The following is a 13,212-nucleotide window of genomic DNA, read 5'->3' on the forward strand; positions in this document are numbered from 1 at the left end:
TCTGAATGGATACTAGTAGGGCATACTGATCTATAATTTGGGCTTTTTTATTTTTTCAAAAAAGTTTTGATACTCATTACACATACTGTTTCCATTCTGTCCCTTGCCATTATATAAGCAACTGGACTATGAAGTAACAGGCAAGTTGTATTTTAGAATCCATGTTGCCAATATGTTCTTATTGGTATATTCAGGTTCTTTATATTTAATGTAAATATTAATATGCTAAAATTTAATTTTGTATTTTTGTATTGTTTTCTTTATCCAACTGGAAGACTTTTTCAAACTGCATTATTATTTACATGTAATGTTCCTCAGATTTCTTCCTTGCATAGTTTTTCTTATGGTTACTATAAATATTGCATTATATAAACATAATTTTTATTCTACTTATATTAACTGTCTAGCATAATCTGGAAAACATTGGGAGGTTTAGTAAATTGACCCATAGTTTCATTTTCCAGGACCTTTTGCTCCAAAACTTTAATATTATTCAACTTCTATTTAGAGAACTTACATATTTTTTTCCTTTTAATGTGAAGTGTTTATTATGATAATAATAGCCAGGTGAGTCAGCAGCAAAGAATGCAAAGAATTAAACTTCATAGTTTAATGCAACACTGTTGGGGTCCTGGGGGCCAAAGACCACCAGGACCAGCCTGTAGTGCTCAAAGCAACCAGGGCCACATCAGTGGTCCTCACCACCTCCAAGGCACACTCTAGGCTTTCAAAACCTCCTCGCTCAGTGCTCTTGGATGCACAAAATGCCAAACAGGGCCAGAGCTGACTTGCACAGAACCCAGGTACTATGACCGTCTCACCCCAGTGAGTTTCTGCTGGCTTTCATAAGGTTTGCTTTGTAGAGTTCCCTACTGAATCTCTCTGTTTTCCCTTTCATTCTCAGTTATCTATCCCGAATTCATTCTTTGTACTGGCCATGAGTATTACTCACACTGTACACAAGGTTAATGCTTAGCATCTAGGTAACTGGAAAAATAGCACAGTGGGGAAGGCATTTACTTTGCATACTGTCAACCCAGGATGAATCCCTGTCATCCTATATAGTCACCTGAACACCACCAGGACTAAATTCCTGAGAGACAATAGTAACCCTTGAGCATCAATGGTACGGCAAGAAAAATAAATATCACCAAATTTCTCAGCATCTATGAGATTGCTCATGTGGCTTTTGTCTTTCTTTGTGATGTGGTGTATCACCATATCTGATTCCCCTGCTATGAACCCCACATGATTATGGTGTATTTTGCACGTACTTAAATTAAGCACATTATTTATCATGAAATTATACTTCAGGAAAGAAAACATGGTTTCTATTTTTCTGATTCTATGCAGACCTATTCTGTGTCCCCTAATGCAGTCTCTACGGGACAGATGATACTTCCAGGACAGAAAACCATGCAAAACATCTGTCACACCAAACTCATCCATTTCTTCCTTTACAGCATATGTTGCCTCACTCTTTTCTGTCTGATTGGTCAATCCAATGGTAAAAGAAAGATATTAAAATCCTAATATTATAATATCACTATTCATGTTTTTCTTATTTTTTTCATATTCTGATTAACTTTGGCTACATACATTACTAAGTGTTAATTTTTGTTGTTGATGTATATTCCTTGATCATTATATAATGTGCATCTTTGTTTTTTATTACCTTTTATGCTTTTTGTCTAAATAGAAATCTGTTTTCCATTTGGTTCTCTATACTGTATTTCCTTACTCTGTTCAGATGCCACTATTTCATTTATTTAAAGCATTTCCATAATTGTTAAAGTTTTAAATAATATCTTTAATCAAAAAGCAACATTTCATCATGTTGTCGGCATCTAAAGATTATTTTCATGTATTTTTAAACCTCCTTGGTTTAATAATTGCTCTTCATCTGAAATCTGGAAATGGTGAATATTATTGCAACACTTAGTTCCACTTAAGCCTTTTGTTTTAGAGTCCTCTGACATAGCCTGGCCTGGCAAAGGAGTGAGGTCCCTTTCTCTGCCTGCCACGTGGACCCTCCCCCACCTAGAATATTTGCAGAAGAGACTCTTTGAACTCAGGGGCAAACTATAGGAGGGACTTCAGTTCTCCATGACCCAATACACCTGCCAGGATGAGTAAGGATGCCACAGTACTGTTCTCTGTGTTCTATCCAATGATAAAAGAGGGTATGGAACCCTACTAACAGTCAGTGGGGAAAGAAGACCTGGCTTTCAAAGGAAAATGATGATTACAGACTCTTCCCAGGTAGTCTGGTCTACATGGACCACAGCCACACCCACAACTTTCCACAGAAACATCCCCAGCTCCACAACTAAACATAACCAAACTGCCACACCACCAAATTTGTTTTACATCTACAGATATTGGACTGCATGGCCAGGAACAGTCCTAGGCACTTCAAAATTTGATGGGAAAGTTCCATCTACCAAGCTCAGTGAGCCTAAACAGGAACACAGAAGTTCATCTAGCACTAACCACAGTCCAGTCAATCCTCAGACATTGAAATTAGTAATACTCTGGAGAGAGTTATTTCAAATTGACTCTTGTTGATCTAAGTTTTGATAATTCCATTTACCTTGAGTTTTAACAAACAAAATCCAGTAGGCTTGTTTGCATGAAAGGCAGTCTAGGGTGGGCAAGAAATTAGAAAAGGAATATCAGTGGTGGTGGGATTAGGCTTGGAACATTTAATGCCTAAAATAACTGGAATAAAAACAACTTGATAAATAACAATGTTATCATAAAAAATTTTTAATTGAAAAAAGTAAGTCCTCACTGCAGTCTTCTGGTTCCACTTCATTAAAAAAGCTGGAAAGCGTGGCCAGAGTGATAGCACAGCAGTAGGGTGTCTGCCTTGCACGCTGCCAACCCACTACAACCCAGGTTCGGTTCCCGACACTCCATATGGTCCCCTGAGCCTGCCAGGACCAATTTCTGAGTGCAGCCAGGAGTAACCTCTGAGCACTGCTGGGTGTCACCCAAAAACCAAAATCAAAGACCAAAAAAAAAAAAAAAAAAAAAAGAAGCTAGAAAACCTCAATATAAACTTCAATATACTCTAGGCTACTGCTGGTAATAGAAACTTTTCTGAAGTGAATGTTTAGCTCTAGTAGGTAAATTGTTCTTTGAAAATTTCTATCTCAAGCTTGTTCATTAAACTGCTTCATTTGTGGTCTCCAACTAGGGAAGAGGCTACTATGGGGGGAGGGGAGTCTTCTGAGGGGTCTCCACATATGTCAGCATGTTTTCTGAGATATCTGAAGTAAGAAAAGTAGAAAAACCAGGGATTCAACATGTTGCCATTTTCCAGGGCACAAGTTCCCAGGTCCCTTTGTCTTCTTCTTGTCTTCCACAATCATCTTAGACTTGCTCTGTACATAATGCCAAGTATTTGTGATTAGAATTAATGGGAGAAATAGGGAAAAGTGTATCTAATCAATCATTCCAGGCTTTCATATAGTCAATCAACAACATTAAAGACATCACATTCCTTCTTCTCTCCCTCCTTCCCTCCCTCCCTCCCTCCTTCCGTCCTTCCTTCCATCACACTCGGCAGCTCCCAGGTGTTACTCCTGGCTCTGTGCTCAGAAATTGCTCCTGGCAGGCTCAGGAGACCACCTGGGGTCGCCCATGTGCAAGGCAAACGCCCTACTGCTATGCTATCACTCTGGGCCCAAAGACATCAAATTTCTAATGACATCAAACAGACCTGAATAATAATAATTTAACAATTTCCCTCCAATGAGATAATAAGTGACACTTTAGAGACAAATCATCCTTGAGATAAGGATCTATAGTTTTCTTAGCTTGAAATCCAAAATTGGGTGTGGGTGGGAGTGTTGGGTAGAGAATCCAAAACTTTCAAAGTACTTAAATTCAACATCCTTTTCATATCTTTGCTAGTACTCTCCAAAAATCTTTTTACCCCTTTAGGAATAACTTATTTTTAGTGAAATAGCCTTTATTCCCGGGTGTCATGATTTTGTTTAGTTTTAAATACAGAACATACTTCATAGGATAACAAATCATGTTTATGACTTAAAATTTTCTGTTATGAGACAGGAAAAGAACTGAACTGTCTACATATTTGTAATAACCTCAGAGGGCCCATATTACTTTCATCTAACCTTTAAAAAGAACCTTTTTCATAATCTTTATATATTATATTTAAAAACAGTAAAAATTAAAATGAATAATTTATATTTTAAAACAATAAAAACCTTAAACTATATATTAATAATAAACTAGCAATCATGTATAATTTTAAGGATGTTCTTTAAGAGGAAATCATATAAAAATCATAAATTCATTGTATTTGGTTCATTTTTGCTATAATTTATTTCATATGTTAATACTTATAATTTCCAAGGTCACTTTTAGCTGACAGTATGCTTAAAAAATACTATTGGAATAGTAAGTCAAACTAAGACATAAAAAATAGGATTTCCCAGAGTAAAATAAGACAATGGGGGGTGGGGTTTGGGTCACACCAACCTGAGCTCAGGGGTTACTCCTGGCTCTGTGCTCAGAAATCGCTCCTGGCAGAATCGGGGAACCACATGGGATGACCAAGATCAAAACTGGGTAGGTCTCAGGTTGGCTGCATGCAAGCCAAAAATGCCCTACCACTGTGCTATCGCTCTGGCCCAAATAAGATATTCTTATAATTAGTTATAACTTAGTTCTGACTTATAACCAGTAAGAGTTATAATTATTTATAATAGATATTTCACTTACATAAAACTGATCTAATTTCTAGAATATTAAGTAATATCAAAGACAATAAAGCATCTTCTATAACTATATCATATGGTGAAAAGTTTAGTACAACATGCAAAAACTGCACATTATTCACAACTGTTCAGTTGAGAACAAATGTCTGATGTCTAAGTAATGGCAATGAACTTCCCATTCATTTAGGCAATCTGACCTGCTACAAATAATATGCCTTCATGTAAGTTCCACATTATTAACTTGAAGTAGTATACCAATACAATAGAGTAAGACATACGTAAAGAGGTTCTCAAGTCTGGATGCTATTCAATTTGTTATCACTAAAATTTTTATAAATACCTTAATTATTAATATAAAACAGCTAATTTTATAATTGAAATTATTATAATAGAAAATACCTAATTTTCCCCTTTTATGGATGGGAAAAATGAAGAAATTTTGTGCTCAAAGAAGGAAATATTCAAAGCTCTGCATTCATTATTGTTCATAATTAAACATTTACTCCAAAGCAAATACTTAAAACTAACATCACTAATCATCAGGGAGATGCAAATCAAAACAACGATGAGATACCACCTCACACCACAGAGATTGGCACACATCACAAAGAATGAGAACGATCAGTGCTGGCGGGGATGTGGAGAGAAAGGAACTTTTATCCACTGCTTATGGGAATGGCGTAGTCCAACCTTTATCAAAAGCGATATGGAGATTCCTCCAAAAACTAGAAATTGAACTCCCCATTCGACCCAGCTATACCACTCCTAGGGATATACCCTAGGAACACAAGAATACAATACAAAAATCCCTTCCTCACACCTATATTTATTGCAGCACTATTCACAATAGCCAAGCTCTGGAAACAACCAAGATGCCCTTCAACAAATGAATGGCTAAAGAAACTGTGGTACATATACACAATGGAATATTATACAGCCGTCAGAAGAGATGAAGTCTAGAAATTTTCCTATACATGGATGTACATGGAATCTATCATGCTGAGTGAAATAAGTCAGAGGGAGAGATAGACGCAGAATAGTCTCACTCATCTATGTGTTTTAAGAAAAATAAAAGTCATTTTTGCAACAATCCTGAGACAATGAGAGGAGGGCTGGAACTTCCAACTCACTTCATGAAGCTCACCACAAAGAGTGGTTAGTGCAGTTATAGAAATAACTACACTAAGAACTACCATAACCATGTGAATGAATGAGGGAACTGGAAAGCCTGTGTAGAGTACAGGTGTGTGTGTGGGGGGGTGGGATGGAGGGAGATTTGGGACATTAGTGGTGGGAATGTTGCACTGGTGAAGGGGGGTGTTCTTTACAAGACTAAACCTGATCACAATCATATTTGTAATCAAGATGTTTAAATAAAGATATTATAAAAAATAAATAAAACTAAAAATGCATGAAAGACCTAAAATGGGCTTTCTACAGAGAATATAGTATTCTCTCTTTAAAATATTAACAACATATCACAGAAGATGGAAAGCTTAAGTAGTACTAGAATTGAGAGAAGTTAAAGAAGTATCCTGGGGCCAGACCACGGGAGTCCCATAAGGTCCCCCTAGCCAGGAGCGATTTCTGAGAGCCAGAAGTAACCCCTGAGCATCACCAGGTGTGGCCCTCAAAACAACAAACAACAACAACAAAAAAATCCCCAAAAATGATATCCTTAGAATGTTTATCAGAATGTATTACTATACTAACCAATGTACCTGAACAGGAAATTTCTTTGCCTTTATCCCTTTATTACTTAGCAAATGCCAAATGACTCAATGAACAATGTATATTTCGTAGCTAATGGAGATTTACAATTTCATTCAAGCCCACCATTATTAATTCTCAGGTAACACAAACAGGCCATTAACCAAATAAGCAGAGATTGAAACTAAAAACCTTCATTTTATTGTGGGTTGAGTGGTATTTTAAAAATTACATTGGGGGGGGGGGGGTTGAATGATACAATGGGGAGGGTATTTGCCTTACATGCAGCTGACCCAGGTTTAATCCTTGGCATCCCATATGGTCTGAGCACTGCCAGGAATGACACCTGAGCACAGAGCCAGGAGCCCTGACCGTGACCAGGTGTAGCCCAAAAACCAAAAAAAAAAAAAAAAAAAAATTTACATTGGGTCTTGCATATAGCCAACCTAAGTTCAATCCCTAGTACCACATATAGCCCCCTAACTACTAATCAAAGAGATCCCTGAGCAAAGACAGATGTGCCTCACAACCAAATCACAGTATGGGTCAAGTGGTACATACAGCAAAGTTTTGCATGTGCCAGGCCCCAGGTTGATGTCCCAGCAACACCACTGGGCATGGCCCAAGCCCCAGGTACATCTTGGCATAGGCCTGCAACTATGCAACCTCAGACCAGAGGTGGAAGACCAGCACCTGGAGTGGTCATGGAGACCACTGAGTACCAAGACTAACCAATAGACAAAACTGACACAGGCCACTGCCAAGATTCAAGCAACCACATACTAAGAAAGTTAAGCCTATGGATCCACTTAAAAATACCATTTTCTGCAAATCAGTTTTCAGTCATGAATTTACCTTATCAGCTTTTAATTTTCTAAGGAAAGATGGACTGTCGTATCCTTTTGCTTGCCTTGCCTCCTGTAAATGGTTGATCATCCACACATTTTTTCTCTGTTTGGCCAAATCAAGTGCTGATTCACCCTGATAAAACAATAGATGAAATATGCATTAAGAATAAAAATTTGAATAATTTATTTATAAGCCACCTCCATAATTCATTAGTTGTGAGTCAGTAACTTCTCCAATGAACTGTGCTACCAATTTATTGCTTTACACTGAGTAAAGTAAGTTATGAAAAGAATAGAAATTATTGTGCACTACTTAGGCATTCAAAGCAAATTCAAAGCAAAATCAGTAAATATATTCCTCAATCTTATTTCTTATAATCATGTTTTTACTTGTATTTTGTCTTAAAGTATATCAAAAGGTAAGCATTTGAACACCTGCTGGATCAGAGACTATCATCAGGTTTATCAGTTATGTATATATTTATACACTTTATTAGTAATAGTAGTTACTACAAAGTAGTTTTATATAAAATGAAATTGCCAAAAATCCAGTTCTGAAAATTAAAAAAACAAAAGAGCAGTAACCAAAACTAGTGAAACTCCAGTTATTGACCTGAAGTTCCCCAAAGCACTTAGGCAAATAAGATGAACAGAACAAAAACATAATTTTTCTTTTTGGTTTTTGAGTCACACCCAGTGATGCTCAGAGGTTACTCCTGGCTATGCGCTTAGAAATTGCTTCTGGCTTAGGGGATCTTATGGGATGCCAGGGGATCGAACCACGGTTCATCCTAGGTCAGCTGTGTGCAATGCAAATGCCTTACTGCTGTGCCACCGCTCCAGCCTCAGAACTAAAATGTTTTAAAGTTAAGAAATAAAAAATAAGCAACCCCAATTCTAAATCTATGCTTTTGTTTTATCTTTTTTAATTTCAATACCTTATTTCTTCTTTAAAAAAAGTCATCTACATTTCTATCCTATTTAATTTTCTACTTTTGGAGGAGTGTGGGGGCAGGGGAACCCAGAATTAGGCCCTCAAACATATGAAACATGGGCACTACCCTCTAACCTATACCTTTTTTTGAAACTGCAATTGAGGTGATAAGTTAAAACAGTATGAGTTCTCAAGGTCCTGCTGTATAGTCACCATGCCCTCCCAAATAGTCTTAATGTCACTTCTAGCTCATCTTCCTCCATTACTGGGCACTCGGTTCTAGAATCAAAGGTCAAGTGTTGGACATTCTTCAATCCTCTCCTATCTCTTCCATTGTTTGTCTACACAGCAGTGCTAAGTGAGATCAGGCAGCATCTGCTCTCCTCCTCTTGACTGATTTCACAAATCAAGATGCCCCAGCAATTTCATCTAGGCTGCAGCAAATTATAGGGCAGCTTTTCTGACAACTATGCAATGGTCTATGGTGTATACAGATAATCCACACCTCTTTGTTCCTTCATCAGCTCCAACCCCTATTTTATTAAATAGAAGAATGTTAAAATTGTCTGCCACATTTTCAGAAAACACCCACAGACTGTTCAAAATTACTTTTAAAAAAGAAAAAACTGAAAAATTTTGTTTTAAAAAACAAAATAACAAAATGGAATCCCTTACTTAGGAGAACACTATTAAAAGTACATTTTACTTAAAAAAAAACTGAAAGAAAAATTAAGAATCAAGATAAATACACTACCACCAAAAACCACACAATAACAAACAGCCCAATTAATCCTTTTAATTAAAAGTTGACTAGTAAAAAAAGGAAAGAAAAAAATAGTTTTTAATGAGGAACAGGCTATGGAGATGAGTGTCCCAGAGAGAGGGATATTTACTTAGAAATATCTCCGTTATCTCCTCTTTTCCCTAATCCCGAAGCCTACCACTAGTTTTCAGAAGCAGCCGAAGAGTCCGAACTGGAAAGATTACCTGAATAAAAGCCATCCCTCGAGTACCAACTCCCAGAGATTATCCTGCAGTGGCCTGGGTCCAGCCGGGTACCCCTTCCACTAGAGGGCCACGAGACACCTAGGGTGTGCCTAGACAAAAAGATGGAGCGAGCTTTAAAAACCTTCCAACTCTCCCTCTACACTGCCAGCTAATTTTATCTAGTTCTTTTTATTCAGCTAGCAAAATAAATCAGCAATTAATTTTAAAATGAGACTAAAAACCAGGCTTCAAAATCAAGTCTGTATCTGATTACTCCATGTGTCAAAGAGCAAATGGTAACAGAACCAAGAAGCATGGAGCTACTTGTAGACTATGGAATTAGTCATGAAAAGTCCTCAAGAATGATAAGCATTATGGCTAAGTGAATAATCACTCTTTGCCTATGTGAGGTTGAATTATATTAAATTGTATTAAAACAAAGAAAAATTCTTCCTTGGATTCAGGATAATTTTATAAAGCAATTATTTTTAAATCTCATTTCAGGAACCCATCCACATAAGAGTCTTCTAATAAGATTCATAGTTATATGAAACTATTGCCTAAGGTCATAGTTATTAAATTTTTCAGTCATTACCTTTTTCCAGAAGTGTTTCTCAGATACTTATAACAACTTTAGGGCTCTACGGATCTAACTTAAAGCTTCTAGTAGATCCCAAATTAAGAACTTCTAACTTAGGGTCTATAGCCATTGTAATCCTTCTAAGGATCAAAAATAGCCATTTAAAATAAACTATCATTTAATATTTTTTCCAAAATAAGTTTGAGTGCATTCTGATTTTAAAAAACCTTTTGCTTTAATTTAGTGAAAGAAATGTCTTCCTAATTTAAATAATTAATATAGATTTCTAAGAGGCTAGTCATTAAAATACCATTAAGTAACCTAAAATATAATTTTTATATCTTTGAATCTTATTTTTACTAGCTATTAAAGTCATAGCTATATTATAAGTTGTAGGCTCCCAAGTAGTACTCCAGGGCCTAGAGGTCATATTCCATGTGAGACCAGGTTGTGTCTCTTAGAATTCATGATTACCAAATACTCTTTCCTAAGACTTAAAATTTAAAAAATGGGGAAATGGTCATGTAAATAATCAATCTGTAAAGTTGCTAACAAAGACTCTAGGTTGATTTTACTTTAAAGAAATAGTTCCCTGGTAGAAATTACACTGTAGCAGATAAAATGAAGTACGTACGCCAGAAGGAAATAATATATTAAACTAACATTTCATTTCAATGAAAATTTCAAATTAATTATTTCAATTGTAATGATTTATTGCTTATTTGATTAGTTTGTCATTTGACATTCCACATTAAAAGAACCCTATGACAGACTAACAACAAATTCTTCCAAACATATTTATCTTTCCTCTTCATAACCTCAGGATTTCCACTAGATATGTGGTCATTCAGACCACAATTAAGTACATCATGCTTTTTTGCAATCTCAAATTTAAATAACTTTTCATTTCTACTCTAAACAATGATTTCCAAATTCCCTGATCATCAGATTCTCCACCCTCTTTTCCCTTCCTCATGGACTACATTGGCATGACTGCTTCTGTTAGATCACCCTTTAAAATGACGCACATCGTGGCACACAACTATTCCTGGCACACACATCCAGGCACCTGGCCCTCATTCACAGCACACTGTCTAGGCCATTCTATACCTAAACCTCTGGCACAGTAGGGTGGGACTGAACACAGATTTTGCCCCTGTGGCTCTCCCTACATGCCAGGTTGTCGCACAAATACATCCTTCTCCCTTCTTGTTTGAGAATATCTTCACAAAGGAACAGGCAGATCACGAACTAGAGGGTGACCTCTGTCTCACGGACCTACATCCACTGTGGGATGATGAGTTTTCCATAATTATTTCTCAACAAAGTTGAGAGAGAACAGAGGCTTCCTCTACCCTTAATCATATGGTTTCCCAATACTGAACAGATATCTATTGAAATAACTACTACAAGATGATCAACTTTAAAAACATTAAATACTTTAATTCCAGATTCCAGAAGAAAAAATACCCAATACTTATTTCACACTTTGGCCAAATAAAGTGTCCATCTTAAAACAATAAGCCACTTTTTCACCAGTATGAATGAAAACATTTTTACTCTGAAGTTAAAGATGTTTCCAAGCAACTAAAGCAACTCCTGAAACTTGGTTCAAAATAATGTTTCTATAGATTATAGATTTTATAAATTATAGATTATTATAATCTTTAAAAATAATGTCCCTAGGGCTAGAGCAGGGGTCTCAAACTCAATTTACCTGGGGGCTGCAGGAGGCAAAGTCGGGGTGAGGCAGGGCCGCATAAGAGGTTTCACAAAAAAAAGTCCTCAAACATGATTATTAACAGTTTTAATTATTTCTTCTGAACATAAATAGAACATTGAGTGAAGAGCATGAACAGTTCTTCTGAACATGGCATCTTTTGCCTATTCCTTGCTGCCAGAGACTTGACAGCGCTTCTTTTCACAAATCTGAACCACATTTGGCTTTAGAGAGGAAGCTGTTGAGACCCTCAGTATGGCTTGAAGATGATCATCATTAAGTCTAGACCTGTACTTTGACTTATTGAAGTTCAATGTGGAGAATAACTTTTCACACAAATATGTGCTCCCCAAAAGGCACATGGTGTGCTTGAACATTCGGGAAAGCTCAGGGAAGCTGGGGGGCAATTCTCTCAAAAACTGCCCATGCATGTCTGCTTTTCCACTAATCTCCCTGAACTTGGCTTTGAGATCAGAGTTGCATTGCAGGTCAATGAGCTCCATTTGAAGCACAGGTGGGGCATCTTGCACATCAAAGGAAAAGGGGTCCACAAAAATTTGGAAAGTGGCTCTGTGCTTTTTGAAGTCTGCAAATCTGTGATCAAATTCCTTCTCTAGCTTAAAAATAGCATCAACATATTTCTCACCACTGAATGGTATGCCTGCATCCACAGTTCCTTGCATGCTGGGAAATGGCAACGGTTTGTTTGTCTGAGAAAGCTGGGATTTCCATAACACAAGTTTTGTGCAGAATGCTCTCACGTTGTCATAGGCAGCACTGATAAGCTGCCCTGGGCCTTGTAACATCTTGTTTAGTACATTCAACTTATGTGTGATATCAACAAGAAAAGCTAAGTCCATGAGCCATTTGTGATCACTCAACTCAGAAACAGCATTCCCATCCTTCTCCATGAAGGCTTTCACTTCTTCTCTCAACTCAAAAAATCTTTTCAGGACATTTCCCCTGCTGAGCCAACATACCTCTGTGAAATAGAGCACATCTCCATATTCTGCCTCCATTTCCTCTAAAAAAAGCACGGAACCTCCCGTGCTTTAAGCCCCTGGTTCTGATTTGGTTGATGCATTACACAACAACAGACATCACATTGTCACACAGCAGGCATTTACTGCAAAGGGCCTGCTGATGATAATGCAGTGAAGAGCAATGGCCTTCTCTACACCCTACTCTTCAAGTTTTTTTTGAACAAGTACCACCAGTCCATTTTTTCTCCCTGTCATCGATGGCATTCCATCAGTTATTATTCCAACAAACCTCTTCTGTGGCAAACCTGCATTCTCAATGGCATCACACAGCTGCCGAAATATCTCATTAGCAGTGGTCTGGCCATGCATTGGAATTATTGTGAGCAGCTCCTCTGTCAATTCAAAATTGCAATCAATACCACGAACATAAATTGTGAGCTGCGCAGTGTCTATTATATCTGTGCTCTCATCAAGAGCAACTGAGTATGCATCAAAACATTTGGCTTTATCACACAGTTGATGATAAATGTCACTTGACATGTCCGAAATGTGCTCTGCCACAGTGTTGGCAGAAAGGCTGATTTTGCTAAACTGACCTTTCTTTTCCAGACAGATAATACTTGCAGCCTGTAACATGCATTTTTTTTTTTTTTTTTGGTTTTTTGGGCCACACCCGTTTGATGCTCAGGGGTTACTCCT

At 37.2% G+C, this 13,212-nt stretch overlaps 2 protein-coding genes across 3 annotated transcripts in view; both read right to left on the reverse strand.

Annotated features, from left to right (window-relative positions):
- Positions 1-13,212, reverse strand: part of BCL2L13 (BCL2 like 13) — a 1,170,396-nt gene that overhangs the window by 232,882 nt on the left and 924,302 nt on the right. The window lies entirely within an intron of this gene.
- The window catches only part of ZDHHC17 (zinc finger DHHC-type palmitoyltransferase 17), an 81,679-nt gene that overhangs the window by 28,698 nt on the left and 39,769 nt on the right, over positions 1-13,212 (reverse strand). For both annotated transcript variants that reach the window (XM_049783386.1, XM_049783385.1), the window contains one exon: positions 7,317-7,442. In XM_049783386.1, coding sequence (XP_049639343.1) covers positions 7,317-7,442 — 126 coding nt within the window. The remainder of the gene's footprint in view (positions 1-7,316; positions 7,443-13,212) is intronic.

Source organism: Suncus etruscus, chromosome 11, assembly GCF_024139225.1.
Source record: "Suncus etruscus isolate mSunEtr1 chromosome 11, mSunEtr1.pri.cur, whole genome shotgun sequence".
In the NCBI taxonomy this organism is placed as follows: Eukaryota; Metazoa; Chordata; class Mammalia; order Eulipotyphla; family Soricidae; genus Suncus; species Suncus etruscus.